The following is a 24025-nucleotide window of genomic DNA, read 5'->3' as shown; positions in this document are numbered from 1 at the left end:
GAGACAGTACAATAAATTATTGTAAATGTTCTTAGTACTGCTAATAATCTGTGTATACGTATAAAATAAAATGCATGAGGGAAAATTGTTTACGATACATTTAGCAACGATTGTTAAAACAACCGCAAGTGCATACGAGAAGTGCTGGCGTTTTGCCAGACGTGATGTGATGTGGCGTAATGTGGACCTGTCGGGCACATATTATACTGTCCCACTCATTAGTGGGACTAATGTTTAAAAAGGAGTTATTTATTTATTTATTAGGAAGCCAACGTGCATACAACTATCTTAATCTATAGATACATTTAAAAATTCTTTTATAATGTTGTATACTCCACTTACAGGCTAACTCGACATGCTTAATAGTATTATATACATCCTTTGTTAAACTAAAACATATTTTGAAAACAATTTTTGAAAAATTTAACAAATTAAAGCCACAAGCAAAAGGCTGATAAAAAAAATAACTATGTTCTTACTTATTACCCAAGAAAATCTAAAGAATAAAACAATAACTACGAACAATGACTAACCAGCTTGCAGTACTTTCATAATTTTTTTGACTTCTTTTTTAAAACATGGGGCAGAGTGCTGAAAAATATCTATACCAGCTCTTTTTACCAAGTTGTTGTAGGTGACAACTATTCTACACAAAGGGGCGGATCTGCCTAGGTTCGATCTAGTTAATCTTGGCCTGAACGTTAGTTTTTTGATAACATGTGACCTAGCATTACGCTTTGGTACCGCCAATTGAACCCTACTCAACAGATTTGGGCAATCGACCCCTCCATCTATAACATTTTTAGGAAAGAGAGATCAATTAAGTCCCTGCGATCTGACAGTGACGACGCTTTATAATATTTTAAAAGATCAGTGTAGGTGTTAACCTTTTGTCAGTAGCTATTACTCCTTTTTAAACATAATATTTTTATGAGATTCTACCAGTGGGAGGCTCATTTGCACAGGATGCCGGCTGGATTATGGGTACCACAACGGCGCCTATTTCTGCCATGAAGCAGTCATGAGTAAGCATTACTGTGTTTCGGTCTGAAGGGCGCCATAGCTAGTGAAATTGTCTCATGGCGCAGCACAATTGTAGTGCCGCTCAGAATATTTGGGGTTTTTCAAGAATCCTGAGCGGCACTGCATTGTAATCGGCAGGGCGTATCAATTACCATCAGCTGAACGTCCTGCTCGTCTCTTCCCTTATTTTAATAAAAATAAAACAAAATGAGAAAAATTTATGAAATGAACAAGACCTCCACGTGATACGACCAGTGCATAATGCAGCAGCACTGCATTGTAATGGAAAATATCTTGTGAAAACCCAATTTCCCAAGCGACATCCCAACTGCGCTCTTCACTTCGAGACATAAGATGTTAAGTCTCATAACTCCAGTAATTTCACACAGTCATCATCATCATCAGCTGGAAGACTTCCACTGCTTGACAAAGGCTTCCGCCAAAGATCCCCACGAGGATCAGGCTACACAACCATTTTTATTTATTTATTTATAAAACAGTATGTAAACAAAGTTAAAGCTAAACAAATTGTACTCGCTAAGCTTAAAAGTTTGATGGCGAGATAACGCTCTTATAAAAAAAAAACAATAGTTTATATTATGAAATACACTTAAAAGGAAATATATATTTTTTTTATAAAAATAAGGGATGTGTAGGACGTTCAGCTGATGATGATAATTGATACGCCCTGCCCATTACAATGCAGTGCCGCTCAGGATTCTTGAAAAACCCAAAAATTCTGAGCGGCACTACACTACTGCGGTCGTCACCTTAAGACAGAAGATGGGAAGTCTCATTTGCCTCAGTGCCCTGTTTCACGGTAGAAATAGGCGCCCTTGTGGTACCCATAATCTAGCCGGCATTCTGTGCAAAGGAGCCTACCACTGGTAAATATGGTAAATATCATTTCACTAGAAATAGTGATCTAATGAAATATCGATTTAAACTATTGCTGTTACATTATCGCTATATTGGTTACTCTGTAATAAACTCAATTAAATTAACATTAACATAATATTATGCATTATTAATGTTTATGATGGTATGTAAACAGTTCAACATAATCACTCTCATGAATGTCAAATAAAAAAAAATATTAATTATTGCTTTATGGCTTACCTATTAGTGGTGTGTATTTCGTACGTGAAAGAAAGTTCCTTAGAAACCGCAATCTAAGAGAACGGACACATAATGTAGTGCAATGAGGGAATTCGGCAGCAGGAATCATGAACTGCTCTTCGGAACACTTCGGAGCAGGCTTCGGGGCAACAAAGGAGTGAATGCCCCCTGCCCCCAAATTATTATCTATCAAAGTAAAATTCACAATTTTTTTTGTCAAGTTTTCCAATAAATAATTAATTGTGTAACCAAGTATAGATTATTTTATTATTTAACAAACGTATAAATAAAATCAGAAACAAGAATTATCTGAAATTTAATTTGAGTGTTAACGAATGGAACCTTCCGAGCTTTTTTCGCCGAAAAACGTTGATGATGTCGCTTAAATCCAATATACTACTCTTAAATCTTAAATTTGAATTTTCTTGCGTTAGTCGGGGCTGTTGCCCCGGTTGCCCTCCCCTAAATCCGGCCCTGAACACTCTCGTCATAAGTACGTAACATAAATTATTTTTTTCTATCTTGCGTCTTTCAAGGAACTTTCTCCTACGTAAAACCAAGCTGTAGAATAAGAAAATTCCAGGAAGATACGACTTGGTTACCTTCAAAACAGCGCATCAACGCTCCTATGTTTCCTCTGGTGTTTGCATTGTGGCCGGCGGTGATCACTTAACATGAAGTCACCTGTACACTTGTTTCTCTTCCTCTTCCATGATAAATGCCAAACGTAAACTTAGACTGGTTAATCTGACCATATGTAAATGAATCAATATGGATTATGATTAAGCCAGATTTGCCAATTAATAATTTTCATATTGGATACGCCGGAGTTGGGAGAACAAAGACTGACTCATACGCTGTGGGTGGATTTGCGTTCGAAATGTTAACCTTTTGTCCGATTCAAGTGTGCAATAACATAGAGATTCTGCGTAATCGGTGACTAATGAAAAGTAGTCGGTTACGAGTGAAAATGTATGCGAAAATGTTGTTTTCTTACACGCACAGCCAATTTGTGGAAACAATTACTGCCTGCAGTCACCCCGAATCGCTACGTCTTAAGGACCTTCAAGATTAGAGCATACTCCCAACTAAAATACCAGTGGAGGGCTCCTTTGCTGAGGATGCCAGCTAGATTATGAGCCCATTTCAGCCGTGAAGCAGTAATGTGTAAGCATTACTGTGTTTCGCTCTGAAGGGCGCCGTAGCTAGTGAAATTACTGGTCAAATGAAACTTAACATCTTATGTCTCAAGGTGACGAGCGCAATTGTTGTGCCGCTCAGAATTTTTGGGTTTTTCTAAAATCCTGAGTGGCACCGCATTATAATATAGCAGGGCGTATCAATTACTATCAGTTGAACGTCCTGCTCGACTCGTCCTTTACTGTTATAAAAAAGATCAATACAACTAATGGACCTTCAGCAAAGAGCATACTCCCTACTTATCTTAAAGGCCGGAATCATCTCTTGAATTCGTGTTGCGGATGGATATCCATGGCGGTTGCCTCACCATACCCCATCACGTGAGTCTCTTGCCTGTTTCTCCCCTATTATATAACAGTGAAAAGTCCAGAGTCGAATTGAGCCAACTTTACCCGAATAAGCTCTACAAAGTGTGACAGCTAAAGGTCATTTAATACCCACAAAATAAAGTGCTCACGGCGACGACAGAAGAAAATACTATATAGTATTATTAATAATACTACCTCGACTCCTCTCAATCGTCGTCCCCCTAAAACGTGCTCCAGCTAAGGTCACGAAATGTCGGGTTAAATAAAAAATTATAAAAAAAATAACTTTTACGCAAATTGCCTTACCTTGCCACCTGAACTGGAGGTCTCGGTTCTAATCCTGATAGGTGAAAACATATCGATACCTCAGTTCCAAAGAGTTACGGTTCGGAAAAGGGTTCAAAAAGAAAACAATTCGATTTGTTACTGTATGAAACGAAAATATTCTAGTCTTATGAAAAAAATATTGAAAGTAACAACTATATTCAAATTCAAATATTTTTTACTATCACTTAATGAATGTTAAAAACTACCACCCATTTGAAATGATATGCCTCAGACTTGAGAGGAACGAGCGCAAGAAACTCAGCGGGCTTTTTTTTATAAAAATATGGTTACAATGTAATATCGTACAACAAACATTTATGAGGGTGTTCGTTTATTTCCCAGTCTGTGGTATCATTCAACTGCATTCACTTTTCGACTTGTTTCTCTGTGGTAATGGTGGGTTATCGTTTATGGAACGATTTCTCATACTTATTTCAAACTTACTGAATTTAAAATTTATTCCACTTTGGAACTGAGGCATCGATATTTAAGATACATATAAATGTTTGTTTCCGAGTCATGGATATTGTATTACGAGTAGATAGATCGCTGTATTGCACCCATTACTATGGGTATGCTTAGTTTGGGGCAAGATAATTTGTGTAAAAGTGTGACAATATTATATTATACTAGCTGACCTGGCAAACGCTGTTTTGCCATATAAATTATATACGTAAACCTTCCTTGAGCTTCAACGAATCTATTACAAAAGATGTCATTGAGATCGGGCGAATAGTTTAGGAGTTATTAGGGAACATACAAACATACATTCTCTTTTATATATATAGATTATAGCAATTCAAACGCATCCAGAAACTGTTTTATAAGTGCAAATTATAATCTCAGTTAGTTTGAAAAAGAATCTTACAAAATAATAGTTCAGTAAAGATGCTAAGATTGTATTTCAAATTACATCTGATCAGAACATGCCTTCGTATTGACTGAGTCGAAATTGTGTAGTTTATTTCGTACAAATATGCGGGCAGAAAAATTGTATGCAAATTGATTTCTAAAAAGGTTTAGCGGGTGGAAAAAATGCCCTTATGTTTTCACTGGTGATACAAGACAGTATGGGTCGCGGTGATCACATACCATCAGGTGACCCCTTAGATTGTCCTCCTCTTACATTGTTTTAAGCGAAACGTTGAGGTAGTGCTCTACTCTCGACATGTCAAAAACAGAACTTTCTCGAAATTGATTTTTTTTATATTACAGGTTAATATGAGTGGACTTGTATCAAGTCGAATAATCTTTGATGTAAATAAAGTATATTTCAATCACAATTATTCTGTTTAACATAGTAAATAGTAAAACTACCGGATATTACGTGAGAAGTACCACCAGCCTCCCGTAACGGGAGGCTGGTGAGTCAACGGTTGACGTCTGGCATTCCACGTGACGCTTTTTGCAAAAAATTTCGTGCCTCGCATTACCGTTTTACCGGCTGCGATCTTCCCGAACCGATACGACTTAGGGCCCTCAAGAAAAGAGCATACTCCCACCTTAAAGTCCGGCAATGCAACTCTTGACACTTGTTGTTGCGGATGTCCATGGGCGGATGGTTCCGTATAAAAAAACAATAATTATTTCTGGACGTTCGTGCGTTTGGTTTTATGGATCGGTGAATGTTGCAGGTAAATTAGTCGAAAAAATTATATTACCAGAATATTTTTTTAAATATCGAAAGCAACGCACTGCGGACTCTCTCAATTAATATGAGCCTTCACTATCGTTTAATTATTATTATTTTTAAAAAACTAAAATACAAATGGACATCGATTACACTCGCCACAATATTGTTGATAAACTTCACAATTCCGCTGACAGTTATTTAATGATGATGGACCTTGCTATTTTCCACTTGACATTGGCGAAATAATTTGCGCCCGACTGGTGCAGCCACACGCCATATCACAAAAAAATTTATTGAATTGACTTTGCTATTCTGGATATGATTTTTTGTCATTGTACTTGTCACTTTGATCTCCTTAACTCTATTCAAATTTTCAATTTAAAATATCACCCACTTCGGCGGTAGTGTCACCTTCCACCGCCTTCAGGGAATACGAGAGCTTTACTATTACTATACTCTAGTATATTCTATGTCTATGAATGCGAGTCAGTTCTTTCTTCTTAATTGTTGCCTCACTGCAGAGAATTGAGAGTCATATTCAATCGTTTAATGAGCTCTCTCATCGGTTTCGTTCCGTTGCCTGGTGGAGAGCGGCGCTTAAAGGAATCTTCAGGTTTTCGGAATTTTGATCCTACCACCTTTTAGAACTACTGCCTCTTTAAAGTCAATTAGTCTATTATGAAATTGTAAGTCTAACACAGCCCTACTCCGCCAAACAACACGCAAACAGTGACGTCCGTTCCACGACGGCCAGTCATCGCAAATCGCAACATATTGCTAGCATTGGCACTGAACTCAGTACAAATCTAGATAATGAACGTGTACGAAGTGTTATATCACACCCGTCCCGGTTTTATAACAAATATTGTGAAAACTAGTTTACTTAATATATGCAGAGTGAACAAACCGACGCATATATCGAAAGGTTAATGTTATACGATTGTTTTCGCCCAGTTATGTAACTATTGAACTGAGCATACCGGTGACATTAAAAAAATGCATCTACTATAATCTATACACTACTAAGTCTGTTATATTTATTTCGCAGATGGTTTCCAGTGCTACATCAAGCAGTGCTGCTATGAGCCAACGCGTCCAAAGTTCGTCACAGCGTGCCAGTTCCATTAAATCTGATCTTTCAGAGTTGAAGAGCTCCATATCAGAAATGAAAACGCTTAGCAACACGGCTTCGCTCAACTTTGGACAAAGGTAATTTCGTGTGTTTTATAAATAACCAGCTCAGTGTTGTGTTCGAATTTTGTTTTGTTAATGATCATTTCAGATAACAATATTGCAAACCCACCTGAGATACGATTGGCCCTAAGCCAATTCCAACCAAATGTTCTAGCTGTTAGTTGGTAGTTTCGCATCGAGAAACAAAACACGTATTTGATAAATCGTGCGATATAATATTTACGTTTACAGATTACGAAGCTCAATGGAGAATATCGTTGACCAAGATGAAATGAAGGAGAGCCACATTCCTGATATACGTGATCTGAGTGAGATTGGTGAAATCGGTGATATGGGAGACATGACAGATTTGGCTGGAGAAGGCCCTCTTGTTACTTTCCCTGAATCAGACACGCCTCCACCTGATAAGCCTTGTCTTCTCGCACCTTCTTCTGGTGCTTTGGGATCGAGCGCAACGGCAAATGAATTAAAATACAGTGCAGCTAGGATGACATCGGCTAGTTCGACGCGTGTTGTGACAGATGGATTCAGTGCATCAAAATCTGCTGCAAACAGTTCGAGATCACGAAGACTGCAGCACGGCGATGTGCAGTATGCCGAACACAGCGCCGCCGGAGCATCACACAGACTCCTGCAAGCTGAAGGGCTTACTGCAGAACAGAATGCCGCTTATCACCAAGTAAGTCTAATATTATCATTTTTAAATAACTGAAATGTATTTGTGGACCTTTAATTCATATTCATCGTTTTGTGGCCTGTGCACTACTTGGACAATCCCAAAGGCCTCCAGAAGTGAGAGAACACATGTAGCTCAGTGCTTAATGACCCTGCCAACTGAGCTAGAGGTTCTGGCTTTGAATCCAGATGCAAATGGTTACATGATAAATATGAATGTTTGCTTCCGAGTCATGGATGATTAAACGTATTTATGTTTGTTTAAGTAATTATTATATCGTTTCTTGCAACCATAGTACAGGCTATGCCTAGTTTGGGGGCAAAATTTTTTCTAAAGTCAGCTTGTTGGACTTCTTATACTACGCTATCCACTTTCCTAAACTAATAATATTAATTTAGGTAGTGTAGATGAAGGGTACACAACACAACCTATTTTTGCAGTGTATTCTGTTATACAGAATTTTTGTGTTCTGTTCAGAATTGATCAGAATTGTTGTGTTCTGGCTTGAAGGCTGTATAACACATTTTTGCGAAATGCCATGGCTTGTTTTGTCATACGATTCATATCATTTTGTGATTAAGCGCACTTAGTAATATCAGATAAGAAAGCGAATAGGGCAATTCGTTTCTGAATGCGTCATAGATTTTTACTTTCAGTTATTTAGTGACTTAGTGATTTTCAAATCCAATTTTGCATAAGTATATAGATTTGGATTGATTTTATGTGGCTCCATAAGATATTCCATAAAAACCGGATTAGTCTGATTGGGTGTGTAGTCTGTTTGGCAATGCCATTAAGGCGAGCCGAAGGACGTGACCTCGGGCCGCCGATCAATACACTGGCTGCGGGTGTACATAGCGTCTACAGTCTACTTCCCCGTCTACGAACGACTCAGTAGGCTGCAGCATTTCGTCCTGGTAACATCATGTCAAATATTTTAAATTATAAAGTAAACAATGGCTGCTAGAGTGTTTGCTTGGACGTCAAAGATGCTGCGGCGAGGCGGTTCGCTGAGAGCGGTGAGCTCATTATCTCCGTTCGCTTATCGCAGTAAACTCTGTGAACCAACAAACCAACTCTCAGTGATCAGTCACTACTTGACCGTCGCGCGCGCTAGCACACGCGGAAGTCAATTATTGCGCATGCGCGTCCCGCTACACGAATAGTCTACTTAATTTTAGACGCGGAATGTCGATTGGTGGGGGCTCGGCCCCCTGGCCGGAACGACGGGGCGTCCTGTCGCGTTTCCCACCACGCCAAGAGTATCCTTCGGTAAACATTAGAATCTCCAACCGTGTGTAGTTGTACTAGCCTTCGATATTAGTGACGTTCGAACACAAACTTTAAAATTATCACCAGTATTACGCGATTGGCCTACATCCAATGAAATTTCAACACGTACTACTTTTCGAGTTTAAAAAAATCTAAAGAGTCACAAATCTATGTTTATATTGTATTGTTTGTGTCAATTTTAATCGATATTAATTTGCGTTTTATACGTTTCAGGAGAAGAGATCGTTACAAGCTGGAGAAATCACAGCGCAAGAAGCGAACAATATGTCAGCGTCAACTTCTAGATTACAAACGGAGGCTTTTAGCGCCGAGAAAAAAGCAATGGCTTCATCACAGGCGCGCCAAACAGTCACCTCCAGCGGAATGTTCAGTCACAAGGAGCATTCGTCACACTCGAATATGACCATTTCAAGTAAAAATCTCACAACTAAATCCAGTTTACTCTCATCACAGGTTAGTTATTCAAATAATTATTTAATCTACGAAGTTTTACGAAAATTCTAGTACGTACCTTTGGCCTGTTTTTGTTATTTGTATTACTATCTTTATGACGTAGGTAGGTGTGAAATTTTCAAGCAGTGAACAACGCGTAACCTCTAATATTGATTTCAGATGAGTCAACTCTTGAATGGAACCATCAAACCAGGAGACGAGGATCTCACAAACCTTACATTTGAAGACTTAGAAAAATTAAACGCAAATTCAAATGAAAAAGACGTTGATAACGCCATACAGAAGTATTCACACCGGATGAATGCATTTATAACAGCTATAAAAAACAATCAAATCGACATGAAAAACGCTTACGTACATTTTAATAAACTAAATGAGATGCTCAGGCGAGCGTGGGCCGTACCTACATATGGTCATGAGCTAGGATATTCTCTTTGTAATATACTACGGACATCGGGTGGCCTTGATATCATTATGGAGAATTGTTTGGATTCAAACAACCCAGACTTGCAATTTTCATCGGCGAACCTTCTTGAGCAGTGCCTGACAACGGAAAACAGAGCTCACGTAGTCGAAAATGGCCTCGAGAAGGTCGTTAACGTCGCTTGTGTTTGTACAAAACAAGCGAACGCCGATAATTCAAGGATTGGCACTGGAATATTGGAACACTTGTTCAAACACAGCGAAGGAACTTGCAGTGATGTTATTAAATTAGGCGGCTTAGACGCTGTATTGTTTGAGTGCAGAAAAAACGACATAGAAACATTGCGCCATTGTGCTACAGCTCTAGCTAACTTGTCCCTATACGGTGGAGCTGAAAATCAAGAAGCTATGATCAAACGTAAAGTTCCAATGTGGTTGTTCCCATTAGCATTTCATAACGATGATAATATTAAGTATTATGCGTGCTTAGCCATTGCTGTCTTGGTTGCTAATAAAGAAATCGAAGCGGCTGTTTTGAAATCGGGTACTCTGGACTTAGTTGAGCCTTTCGTTACCTCCCACAATCCCTCTGAATTTGCACGCTCAAATCTTGCCCATGCTCATGGACAAAGTAAAAATTGGCTACAGAGACTCGTGCCAGTTCTAAGCTCAAAAAGGGAAGAGGCTAGGAACCTTGCTGCTTTCCACTTCTGCATGGAGGCGGGAATTAAGAAACAGCAAGGAAATACAGATATATTTAAAGAAATAGGAGCTATTGAATCATTGAAAAAGGTTGCCAGTTGTCCCAACGCAGTTGCATCTAAGTACGCAGCACAGGCGTTGAGGTTGATTGGGGAGGAAGTACCCCACAAACTGTCGCAGCAAGTCCCACTCTGGTCTATTGAAGATGTACGAGAATGGGTGAAACAAATAGGGTTTTCAGAATACGCGAGCAATTTCTACGAAAGTAGGGTAGATGGAGATTTGCTACTTCAAATAACGGAGGACAACCTTAAAGAAGACATTGGTCTAAATAATGGAATCAAACGAAAACGGTACGAATTACTTAATCTAAATCTACTGAAAGACATAACTGTTGTAATTATGAGACATATTACAATTTGATTTACCAATACATTTTTTCTTTTAACAGATTCACACGGGAACTTCAGCAGTTAAAGAAAATGGCTGACTATAGTTCACGCGATACAGGCAATTTGAACGATTTCCTGCAAGGTATTGGCGTTGAGTACACAATTTACACGTACTCTATGCTAAACGCTGGAGTAGATAAGGAATCGATTCGAGGTCTTAGTGATGAACAACTTGAAAGAGAATGTCACATTCTAAACAGCATTCACCGGTTAAGGATATTGAACGCAATAAGAGGTAAATAAGTGTTATAGAAATGTTTCTGTACTCAGCTGTTTAGAAAATATAGATAGATTAAAATTACTCATTTGAAGTGAGTACGTGTGGTATATACTTATTACTAACTTAATGATGTCTTCAGATGTAATATAATGAATTATTTCTTTAAATTGGCATTTCTGTCAAATTATCAGTTGCTATGAGAAAGTTTGATAACTATATTTTGTAATGATATTTCTGATATGATTAAAGCTAATTAAATTTGAAATGCTATAAAATAAAAGCTATTTAAAAGTTAATTAAAATGTAAGGATAGAATTTGATTAACGATTATCATATTTTACCAATGTTCTGAACACTGATCATCACCTAGGAACAATTGAATATCGTGTTTTATATTTTTTATATTGTGGTTATAACGATAGCATAGAATTTATAATCCATGTACGATCAGAATGGCGATGTGACCTTTGTAACTGAGTTACTCGCACGGCCAGAATGTGGGCCAATCAAGCTGATGTTGCAGAAACTGAAAAATTAATACTTCCGACCCTATCAGGGCCATCGATCGTATTCTGGGAGAGCACAGCCCTGCTTACCTTGAAAAAAAAACGCGTTTATCGACCTAAACGCAAAGATAAACCTAACGTCATCAGGTACAATAGGTGGGATCGAGAATCCCACACGAAAAGCTTACGTTCAGACGTATTGTCAGTTTTAAGTTATAAAAGTCAACGGACGAAACACAGCAGCTTTGTTTATACCGACCTTAATTTATCAGTTATAAAGACGTGTAAAACATAAACACGATCAAAGATAAAAATTTAACGACATTAATAAACTTTTTTAATTTGCAGCATACGAAAGCAGACTTCCTATCAAAGGTGAGGAAACTCTCGAGAAGAATTTAGACGTATTCGTGAGTTACCGACGATCGAACGGCTCACAGCTAGCTAGTCTGTTGAAAGTCCATTTGCAAGTTCGAGGATTTACAGTCTTCATTGATGTGGAGAAGCTTGAAGCGGGCAAATTTGATAACAACTTGTTACAGAGCATTAAACAAGCGAAGCATTTCTTGCTGGTTCTAACACCAAATGCTTTGGATCGGTGTAAAGATGATACGGAGCAAAAGGACTGGATACATCGGGTATGTCTGAATTTTATAAGTATTTATTTGTGGCACATAATAAAAAATATACAAAACTACTCCATATACTTGGAATTTAATTAGGACAATAATTCCAACACTTTTCAGTGCGTATCAAGTCGAGTTACATACATTATCTTATATTTATATCTTCTGTGGATGCTTAGCGAAAGACTTTAAGTGGAAAATTAGAGCTAATTAATCTTAACATGTTTGGTCACGTAGATAGGAAAGATTGAAGTTCAATGAAGTGAAGTGAAATGTTTTGGAAATTATCAGCGATTCTGATCGAAGATTTGAAAAAAAAAATACCTACCTACCAAAAGTATCAAGGATCCTGAACTTAAAAAGTCATTTAAATAGAGATTTTTATTATTAAAACACTAGAAATAAGGGATTGCTTAGAAATAAAGATTCTCAAACCATAAACCATAGAAACTTGAAAGACGGAGCACTGTCGAACGTTACGTGTTCTTGTATTTGCAATATTAGCATTCTATCGTTGCTACCAGGTTGATATTGTAGGATTGCCCCAAAGCTATACTGGAGATATTGTCTTAAATATCGAAGGGATTTGGTATTGCTGCTGCAATTGAAGGCGGTTATCACAGTCCAGAAAAACACAGGCTTTGAAGAACTTTTGTATTTTATAACCCTAAATGTTTTTGGTCCTTCGATCCGAACCTAATTACCAAAAATTAATAAAAACAATATATTCATTATAAATTCGTTTCGTATTGTTCTTTTCAGGAAATAGTAGCGGCGTTAAATTCCCAGTGTAATATCGTGCCTATAATCGATAACTTCGAATGGCCAGACCCTGAAGAACTGCCGGAAGATATGCGGACTGTGTGTCATTTCAACGGCGTGCGATGGATCCATGACTATCAAGACGCCTGCGTTGAGAAGCTAGAAAGGTAAAATAACGTTTAAATATTCATAAACAATGAAGATAGTTTTTCAATTATCGACGATCAAGTCTTATAATTTTATAGACATGTTGGATCTGCATATATTACCCGGAGCATTTTAGGTTTCTGGATAATACCAGCAGCCCAATTATCGACATGACTAAAAATTTTACCTGTTGGGGCATGCCAGACATTCCACAACCGTGCTATTTGCAAAACATGGCTTTCTGGAACCAGGTAGAATCAATTATTACACTGGACTACAATATAATGGATACAGCTTGTTTTCAGCTGTTGCCACTCTTATAGTAAGTGTATTGTCATCTTTCTCCATTTGTCGAAATCTTTGCGTGAGTAATAAGGATAGCTCATGTAAGTTGGCAACGTCGCACTGTCCGTGTAAATTGTGTCAGCTTGGGTGACACCGAGTTGGTCTGGTATGTCAAAACATTTCGATTTGTTGCGTAAATTAAGTATAATATTGATACATTTCATTGGTTTTTGCTAAATATCTATTGAAAAATATATAAACATATGTCATGTGTAGCTGTATTTTGTTCATCTAGAACAACAAAAGGTGTAAAATACCCAGAATTATAGTTTCACCAGAAAGTAAATAACAACTAATTATTCATTATACTTAGTGTTTTGTATTAGATATTCGATAAAAATAAAAGATTTAAATGTCAGTATGATAATAAAACAACATCTAAGTACAAGTAGAAGTGACATACGCATATAATATACAATTGGCACGCATTTGAAGCTCCCACTCCGTCCAGTGTAATAATTTGTCCAAGTGTAGAAACGATACCAATAAAAGCGCATTACAACCGCAAACTCCAGTAGCATCAACGGTAACCTACCATAAACCTGTGTCAAATAAAAAGCATCTGTGTATGGACATTATAAACTTCATATTCCCAAATAAACATAATAATACTTATATATATAATATTTATTTCCAGTTTCCTTCGCGGCAAGTCAAATCTGGCGAATCGGTTGGAAAACTCGCTCAGACGTGACGGCCAGACTCCGGGCACTGCAACAATTGGCAGGGGACCTCCAAACTATCAACGTATGCAGTCCACGGAGAGTAGAGGCAGCGATAAGGCAGATTGACTAGAATCCCTACACAACTTGCCACCAATTAGGTAATATTATGTCGAAACTTTATTAATAAAATAATCTTCAATAAATATATTATAAGTTTGTATTACTTATAGTATATTTTTAAAACGAAATGATGAGTATGCCAAATTAAAAAAAAATCCAGTGTGAGGCATCTTTGTATAATATGCTTTTACAACAAGATGCCAGAAAACGTACAGAAAAAATCTATTACGAAATTCAAAAGCATTGATAGAAAGATTGGGTATGGAGCGACCGCCGTCCGGCTATTAATGAATAAATTTTAATGTACGATATTACATTCTAATCTTTTATAGAAAAAAGGAGCCCGCTGAATTTCTTGCGACCGTTTTTCTCAGGTCTGAGGCATACTTTTTCGAATGGGTGGTAGTTTTTGACTATCAATAAGTGATAATAAACATATCACATAAATTTTGAATTTAAAATAATCATTGCTATATTATTTTTTATATTTTATTTGACAGACCAAAAAGAAGCCGTCAAGCATCACTTGAAAAAGCATCACGGAGTGGTATCCTGTCAACGGAATTTAAGCGACCCTCCCAATCTTGTGATATCCCTGACAGACTGTCTGAGAGTACTGACTCACAACTAAACGATTCGCGCCGATGCAAGAGTTGTGAAGGTATACTAGAAGACACGCCAAATGTGCTCTTATCCTCGCCCCCAGTGGAAGCTGCGACGCAAACCAAGAGAAAAAAGAACTTCATGGACCGTTGTGTCAATAAAGTGAGACTCTGTTGACCCGGACTCAAGTGGCACGAGTTGTGTTGTAATTATCGTATGGACTAAAGTGTTGTAAAGTACAAACTGTCGTAATTCTGTAAATATTATGTGTATTCAAACTAATTTAAACGTAAATAAGTATAACAGTTAATTGGTACCCCTAAAACCTGTAATCTCAATGAGTGTATGAAAATTAAATGAATAATAAACCCTCATGTCTTCTACCCTGTAATGTTATAAGAACATCTCACGTGGTGGTAAGAATTATAAATGTTTGCTATTCGTTGTAGTATGGCAAATTACATTTTCAACTTTGATTTACAATTTTTATACCTACCTATCTCTCTTTTCACTCTCTATTTTAGAATTTAAATCCTAATTATGAATTTATTTAAATCTTTAGCTTCTTGCCAGTATTTGTAAAAATGAGTAAAGTTTTGATAGAGTTTAATTAAGCGACTACCATTCGAATGAATTCTTAGTTTAACTCGAAATATTATTTAACATATTTTAAGGAAAATTATATGTTGTTAACAAATTGTATATAATGATGATCAACCGAATGAAAAGCAATCACATGAGTTAAATGTATTTTAATATTATACAAGTGTACATTTTATGTCTTTTATAGTAATTACATGAAATAAATAGTGCTATATGAAAACCGTGTTTTCTTACAGAATTCCACCAATAACTTATAGAGGATAGAGGATCTAGATTCTAGTAGGACCTGGTACTCTGTGAATGGCAGGATCGATTGGCGTTGCGTACAGACATTGCTTCAATGTGTGTCTCCTACTGCCTTTCTTTTATTTTATTTAAAAAAGTGTACGCGCTCTTGTTGAAGGAACCCATGTCGTATCGTCCAGGAAACACCGCACAAAGAAGCACATTCCACCAAAACCGCACTGTGCAGGAACGTCATACATCCAGATGGTGGGGATGATATCCTAATTTGTCAAACAGCTCTTCGTAACAATCACTGTGATAAATGCGTTAGAAGACACACAATGAACACAAAGTTTATCACAGGAAGTATTCTGTAAATCGTATTGACCCGATTCAACTGCAACCGAATTCCACCGAGGTACCACACACAACAAACTAACAAGTAACAACCTGGATGTGACAGATTTTAAGCAACAAACGGCAACGCTACTGTGATTCCTATGGCGTTGTAAGAGAGTATGAACGGTAGTACGCCTAAGATCATGAAATGATCCATGAGGATAAATTTTGTTTAGTGTTGTCAGATCCAGGCAGACATTTCAAAATATCGATTACTGTTTGCAAACTGACGACATCACCGAGATATGTTGCAAAGTTCTTCCACGGGATTTTTATAATTTTATATAATTACCTACTTACATAGATCAGCACACATCGTCTAGTAAGGTAGGCACTGTGGATCTAACTAGTCGTAGTTGAGCTTTGAAATAAGCAAAGATTGCTTACCGTAGGTATTTAATATCTAGTGCAAGGAAAAATTTTATGAGTGGGTGTTCAATAGAAGTTTGGTAATAAAATAACGGCACCAAATTAAACTAAATTAACTTTAACACTAGTGCTATATTTATTTAGGTTAATAACGAGGTAAGCATTACCTTATTGCCTATATCATATGCACGCCCCTGCTATTGAACTAACTTCGAACAATGACTACGAACATGCAGTGAGACAGCCTCAACTCGTTAACTAATCTTCATTCACCATTATTGCTACATGATAAAGAAAGACATCACACGGCCTCACGGAATCACGTCGCCCCAACCAACTACCATAATATTACGCGATGATTGGGACAGCTTATTACATGGTGAAAAAAAGAATATCCAAAAAGATATATGTGCTGACCGTGAGATAGCAGAAATTTATAAGTACAAGATTTTTTAAGGAAAGTACCTAAATATGTACTTCAATTAAATTACAAAAATTTTATATATTTGTAGCTATACCTACAACCAATAATATCAATTACTACAAATGTCTAATACCTAACTTGTAACGTAGCATTATAGATCGTAGAATTAGTAATCGTGCATAATAACTGAAATAAGCGTATGCCGAAAGATTCGTTCTGAAAAGAACATTTTATTTTATATAACGTAATATTAGCTCTGATAAGAACCATTTCATAATGCTGTACATCAACTCATAGAATCATACAGATCACCAGTAGTCATCTTAGTCAGTTCAAGCATCGTACTTTCTCTCGACGACCGCAGATATACTCACGTGATCAGTCATATGCTCCGCGTTACACAACCGCACAGCAAGGCCGAGCGTTCTCGAATGACGCGTCAGGACTACAGAGTAGGTGCTGAATGCTCATTGACATCGTATGATCGAGGTTCGACGCGAGTTTACACAAACCGCGTTCGCTGGCCGGCTTACTGCGATAGCATTAGTTTCAGAGCGAGATAGAACACATAATATTATTCTCAATTCTTATTGAATGAAACGTTTTACTATTGGTTAAAATGTAAGCTTTAGTATTGGCGTGTATTTTCTGAACTTGTAAATATTTTTTAAGTAACAATTGTAATTGGGTAACTAGTTTTAAGGATTTTGTATATATATCACTAACTATAACTAATAACTTTTTAAATAAATCATATCTTCCACATATTCCTCACAGTCAAGCAGTTGTTTTATTTATCGCCAAACGCTCAGTCTCTAAACATTTTTCAGGACAAAACGGCAATTTGAAACAATGTGCTGCCGTTACGACGGCATTTTTCCATATGGATAAACTGGATAAAATCAATGCATCTGGTTTAATAGCCCCATGATCGTGAAGTATTAAGAGCACTTATATCTCATAAATATACCAGTGGTAGTTTGAGTGTGCCTGTGCGAGTGTCAGATCTATATGTCGCAGGGTAATGATAATAACAGAGATTTCGTCAATTCCCTAAGTGATTTGATAAAATCACGGTTTTATCATTTCTCTAAACAAATCTAGTGATTTGATCAAATGCCAGAGTTGGTTCCGTGAAATGACAATAAGTGATGTCACTAGAAGAACTTAGGATGTAAAAGCGAGCGAAGCGAGCTTTAGACCTGACTCATACCCCGACTCGGACGGGTTAGGTGAAAGGGGATGGCGTGGCCCACCATCCCCTTCGTGGATTTTTTTTAATAATATGGGCCCCGCGAAACGACGCTTCTACGTAGCCTTTAGAGAAACTTTTATCTGTTTTGAGGTTAGGTTACATTAATTTGATTTTCAAGAGAATGGTGCGTTACCTTTTCATGGGAGTGGGGGAGTAAGCCAGGGGATAGAGGACATCTCCCTCCCTCTTCCTTCCCCTCTCACTCCCCTCCACCTGCGACACGATACTAAATTCTTACCAAATTATGTCTCAGTCTTACCAAGAAAAGACTTTTTGTCATTTCACAGAACCAACTCTGGCATTTGTTCAAATCACTTGATTTGTTTCGAAAAATGATAAGACCGTGTCGTTATTTTAACATCCTCCGAGATATGCCTAATTCACTGTTTTTATCATATCCTTTTATGATCTTATTATTTGCCGACCTGTGTTTTATTATAATTAGTCTGTGGTTATGAAACTAGATTCTAGTTCACAAAAATATATTGTATATCTGTGACTATACTACTAGTTGTAAGTTGGCTAGTTGCTACTTGCCTTAGCAAACAACGGCTTACCGTTGCCTGCAGCGATAATAAATTTTAAGAAAAAACCAGCAGTTGTTTGTTTTGAGAAATGGACTAAAAGTTTTTAATTTTTATTCTCGTAATTTGTGATCAAAGTAAAGGATTTTCATATTCAGTTTGTAACCTTGGACCAGAAACAAGGTTTTCCGTTTCAAATTATTTTTATTAAAAATGCCGACCTGGAACCAAATACAATCACAGTTAAGAAATCCAAACAATCCTGTTGTATTTTTCGACATAACTGTCGGGACAACTGTAAGTTAAAGCGAAACAGTATTATCATTTATTAATATTAATTGGCACGACAGTTGCACTTGGTCAATAAATACTCTCTGCTATTATAGTTTCTATTATAACCTAATCGAATGATTAAATTTATTTCATAGGATATAGGTCGTATGATATTCGAATTATTCGCCGATGTAGTGCCTAAAACTAGTGAAAACTTTAGAGAATTTTGCACGGGTGAATATAGGCGAGATGGTGTACCACTAGGTTACAAAGGCGCAACATTTCATCGGGTCATAAAAGACTTCATGATTCAAGGTGGTGATTTCGTCAATGTCAGTAAATTAAAAGTAACAATTGATTTTAAGTGTTTAAAGATTGTTGAAGTTGCTAATAAACATCTCATTTCAGGGTGATGGTACAGGTGTTATGAGTATATATGGAGGAAGTACATTCGCAGATGAAAACTTTTCATTGAAACATGATTCACCAGGTTTACTCTCAATGGCTAATAGTGGAAAAGACACAAATGGCTGCCAGTTCTTTATTACATGTGCCAAATGTAATTTTTTAGACAATAAGCATGTGGTTTTTGGCAGAGTGATTGATGGCCTTTTAGTTATGAGGAAAATTGAAAATGTTCCAACTGGTCCAAATAATAAGCCTAAAATACCAGTTACCATATCACAATGTGGGCAAATGTAAATAAAACAATATTTATAACATGACATGAATTTTAATAATTAACAATAAACTGACTGAATACACATTAAAAAAATAAATAGGATTTATATAATAAATAACTATTACATTTATATAATATAATTCTGCTAGACTGTTGATAACACTAACATCAACTCTGTAAATTATCCTTATTTATGAGCAAATTTACAGTTTGCATCGATGCAGGTCCATACCTTTGTCCTACCTCATCTATGAATGCACCTTCCATTTGCCGTGCAACTTGATCAAAAAATAAATTTGATAAATGTGAGTGGATAGCAGAGCGGAATTGAAATTGAATTTGAAAATCAACTACGCATGACTTCTTGTCACCCTTTAATCCGGGGCTAAAACGCCATACAGTCAAAAGATAATTAAAAATTCTTCCATCTGTACATTCAGCCTTAACTAGGTGTGGCTTCAGCAAGCTAACATTTGATGTGTAGCTCTCGTTTAATGGTGGGAATCCTACTACTAAATCTGCTGTCAAATTACTAGGTGTCCTTTGTAATACTATTGATTTCTTGCACCAAGGAACAAATTTGTAATAGCTTCCAACATCTGATACAACTTCAAACATTTGATCCATAGAGTATCTGAAACATAAAATATACAATGAGACTTATATTAAAGTTCCATTATAATATAGGTAGCTCCCTTCAATTGGAGGGGAATTCAAATACATTTTTTGACACATACTGCCATCCCACAGTAGGGGTCAATTTGTGGCACTTTCCATCTGATTGTCTGTCAAGACTAGTTTTGTTAGGAAAATGTGGAGTAGAAATTATCACTAAACATAAGTTTTGTGATTCCTAGAAGCTATGAAAAATTAAATAGGCTTTTTGCCTAAACAACATGCATGTTTACAAGCATATAATTTCAAACAAAAGAGCATTTGCCCAAATGTCTCTATCACACAGTTTCCCCAAGTTCAAAACCAGGGGACTTAAAAGTGAAATACCACCATACAAGGAGTGTGAATCTGCTTTTCTTGAAGATTTCAAGGCAAAAGAATGTCATATGGGGCATACATATTCACTACAGGATGTATAATAACATTAATGTATAAACTGTATTTCATGACATAGCATAATATAACAAAATATTAAAAGTATATTTAAACCACCAGTTGATTGTGGCCATAATATAATATTAATATGTTACAATGAATCAGCACTTGATGTATATAGGATGTCCAAGGCATCAGTGCTAGTAAACATGCAACCCTGTTAAGAGTTAAAACACCTACATCCAGCTCCAGGAGTGTGCTGACACAAGTCTACTGGAGCTCAATAGTCTCATCAAATATTAATTTTAACTGTATTATGTTGTAAACTGCAAGCTACACCAAGGTGTAGGGATATTTAATGAATAAAATAATGATGGCATGTGATCACATCAACAACAATAATTACGAGAAGTTTCAAACATTCAACCTGATAATTAATATTAATTATTTCTATATATCATAATAATTAAAAAAGATAATAGCAAAAATAATGTATATTCATATTATATGATAATTTTTTTAAATCATTTCTAGTTAAATTATAGCACCTTTTGTACTGCAGCAGCTAGCAAAAGAGGTGTTGATGGACAGATGTGTAATGTGGGTGGAGGCTAAGCCGAGGCACACATATGTCTGAAATCTGTCAACCACTGTGCTTTCCTTATTCTGAATTTATATACATATATTAATTTGATGTAAGTGTCAAGAAATTTGGCATTGGAATGTACAGGGGTTGCCAATCAAAGGGGAAAAACCTTAGCGAATATAAGGTCACTACAAGAAGTCTGCAAACACCCAGGAGTGTTTTGTACTTCTGGACGGAGCTGGGCTGTTTGGAATGACTGGCTAACACTGCACACACAATAATAATAAATCCAACTGAGTGGTTTAATTGCGGAAACAGGAGCCCCTTTACTAATACCAAGAGTGTCAAGAAAAGATTGTGAGATCACCTACAAACATTTCCAATGGTAATTTAAGGTTGTGTGTGAAGTTGATGAACTCATACTGGACTTCCAAGGGCTTGAACCCAGGGTATTTTCACGCCAAATAGGAGCACACAATATACTAACAATATGATAAAGTTGCGGAAAATAAAGTGTGAATAACAACCTACCAAATAAAATGTATGATATGATACAATTTAATAATTTTCAATCACATCATGTTTTAAGGTGTACAGGAACTGAGACAGTGCAAATATATAAAATGGAATGAAACATGTAATAAACTCACCCAACCAGCTGCCTTCCGCGATATTCTCGTTGTCTACTTTGCTTAGGAAGCGTGAAAAATAGCCTCCCTTTTAGCCTTGCTAGTTGACAATGACAATGAGTATTTGTATCTCTTCCATTTCTATTTACGTAATGACCCTGAAAACTATTATGGTTTGGTTAAATATGAATATTCACAACAAAACAGAAAAATAATAGTATGAGTATTTTATTTTTACCATAGAATTCGAGAGCTAGGATAACACACTCGCGCCACGAATGATTTGATTGAAAACATCTTGAAAGAACATTACACCACATAATACAAGCAAACACATTTCTATTTATTAATTCGCATTTGATGCAAATTCTTCATTTTTTAGAGTAACACGGTCGTCATTTTTAATCAATGGTTAAAATTTTAATCTCATTTCATCATTATCACCTTATCAGTTAATGACGATCAACTTTTAACTTGAAACTTCTCTGCTCTTGCAAAAATTTAAATTCTAAACTAAAGACATTCGGGGTAATACCTATCTTTTGTAAATTATGACATTTGCAATTTGCCTTGTTTGCCAATTTCTTTTTTTTTTAATTTTACTACAAGGTAACTAAGACCTTTAAGTTAAGTCTTTTATTATTATAATTTGTTAATAATAATATAGTTAGAATTGTATTCATAAGTCTGCAAAATAACTGCTTTTATTACAGTTCAAATGTCAAAATAATTTAAGAGAATACAATCATTTTGCAGTAAGCGTGGAGTTGCAGTGCAGTTTTATTAGTGTAATAGCTATTCCTGCACTGCAGCGTTTCTGCAAAACATAACTGCAAGAATGCAATAGCCTCCTCCTGCCTAGGCGGGTAACCAAATGCTTTGTAACTTTGCCCAAGACAAACAAAGACTATATTGTTCTTATGAGTATGTACATTTTTTTGAACTATTTTTTGGGATATCCATGGACTATTCTTAACGCATTGGGGTAATTCCAAAGTCTTATATATTGTGTCCCTTTGTAAGCACATTGGGCACAGTTACATAAATTACCTAAGCTGTATTAAGACTCCAGTGGGAGGCTCCGTTGCACAGGATGCCGGCTAGATTATGGGTACCACAACGACACCTATTTTTTATGTGCAACATTACTGTGTTTCGGTCTGAAAGGCACCGTAGCTAGTGAAATTACTGGGCAAATGAGACTTAACATCTTATGTCTCAAGGTGACGAGCGCAGTTGTAGTGCCATTCAGAATTTTTGGGGTTTTTCTAGAATCCTGAGCGGCACTGCATTGTAATGGGCAGGGCGTATCAATTACCATCAGCTGAACGTCCTGCTCGTCTTGTCCCTTATTTAAAAAAAAAAATTGAACGACATAGGGTACATTTAAGTGAAAGGATATTTATGTAAATCAACCTTTAATCTCAAACATCAGTTTCAAAAAGCTTGTAAATCAACGAATTAAAAAACTAAAAACTTAAAACAAAAGCGCATACACCTTCCTTAAAGGCCGGCAACGCTCTTGTGATTCCTCTGGTGTTGCAAGAGCATGTGGGCGGCGGTGATCACTTAATACCAGGTGACCCGTACGCTCGTTTGTGCTCCTATTCCATAAAAAAAAAATGGGTCACGTAATTTCGGTCTGCGGTCCTCCGCGGTCATCTGGCAAAGCCAAATTGGCTTCGAAGAAGCTGGGCGTCATAGATAGTGTACGGTAATACTTTTCCACATTCTAGCGCTCTACAAAGCGCAGGTCCAGCCACATAATATGGAGTATTACTGACATCTCTGGTCTGGAGCACCTCAGTATCAGCTCGTTCCATTTCACCGCGTGCAACGCAGAGCAGCTCGAATTGTCGGGGACAAACCATGATGACCAATCATTGTTCACATATTACAACTTTTCAAGTTCAGATTTGTTTCTTCTTCAGTCTCGGAATCATTATTGTTAATATAGCTTATCGATTCTCCTCTGCACTCCGGAAAAAACTCCGGGTCATCATCTCCTAAGAGTTCTTCTATTTCAATGTTCGTTAACCTCAAGTCTGTGAAGAAAATACCCAATGTGATTTTTAAATTACATAATTTTTTTGTAGACTACGATAAAAGTAATACTAGCAATTTTTCGAAAATAATGCTGAAATCAAACAAGAGATTAAACTAACCGTAAAATACATTCATTTCAAGAAAACTCAAAGGATTATGTACA

At 36.7% G+C, this 24025-nt stretch overlaps 3 protein-coding genes across 6 annotated transcripts in view; 2 read left to right on the top strand and 1 right to left on the bottom strand.

Moving 5' to 3' along the window:
• Positions 1–15620, top strand: part of LOC126976462 (NAD(+) hydrolase sarm1) — a 133030-nt gene extending 117410 nt beyond the window's left edge. For all 4 annotated transcript variants that reach the window (XM_050824784.1, XM_050824785.1, XM_050824786.1 and 1 more), the window contains 9 exons: positions 6659–6819; positions 7036–7483; positions 8987–9226; positions 9386–10704; positions 10803–11038; positions 11878–12167; positions 12918–13084; positions 14047–14232; positions 14695–15620. In XM_050824784.1, the coding sequence (XP_050680741.1) occupies positions 6659–6819; positions 7036–7483; positions 8987–9226; positions 9386–10704; positions 10803–11038; positions 11878–12167; positions 12918–13084; positions 14047–14200 (3015 nt within the window). In that variant the 3' untranslated portion in view covers positions 14201–14232; positions 14695–15620. The remainder of the gene's footprint in view (positions 1–6658; positions 6820–7035; positions 7484–8986; positions 9227–9385; positions 10705–10802; positions 11039–11877; positions 12168–12917; positions 13085–14046; positions 14233–14694) is intronic.
• A 2997-nt stretch (positions 15621–18617) lies between these two features.
• Positions 18618–19594, top strand: LOC126976483 (peptidyl-prolyl cis-trans isomerase H). The gene is made up of 3 exons (XM_050824837.1): positions 18618–18893; positions 19025–19201; positions 19278–19594. The coding sequence occupies exons 1-3, from the start codon at positions 18810–18812 to the stop codon at positions 19569–19571; spliced, it is 555 nt and encodes a 184-aa protein (XP_050680794.1). The 5' UTR covers positions 18618–18809; the 3' UTR covers positions 19572–19594.
• On the bottom strand, positions 19583–22362 carry LOC126976482 (coenzyme Q-binding protein COQ10, mitochondrial). Its single transcript, XM_050824836.1, has 3 exons — positions 22055–22362; positions 21838–21981; positions 19583–20185 (listed from the first exon to the last, which is right to left on the bottom strand). The coding sequence occupies exons 1-3, from the start codon at positions 22111–22113 to the stop codon at positions 19720–19722; spliced, it is 669 nt and encodes a 222-aa protein (XP_050680793.1). The 5' UTR covers positions 22114–22362; the 3' UTR covers positions 19583–19719.
• Between the last annotated feature and the right edge of the window lie 1663 nt (positions 22363–24025).

The sequence above is a fragment of the Leptidea sinapis genome, chromosome 41 (assembly GCF_905404315.1).
Source record: "Leptidea sinapis chromosome 41, ilLepSina1.1, whole genome shotgun sequence".
Lineage (NCBI taxonomy): Eukaryota > Metazoa > Arthropoda > Insecta > Lepidoptera > Pieridae > Leptidea > Leptidea sinapis.
Note: the sequence above shows the minus strand (reverse complement) of the source record. Positions and strands in the feature narration are given on the sequence as shown.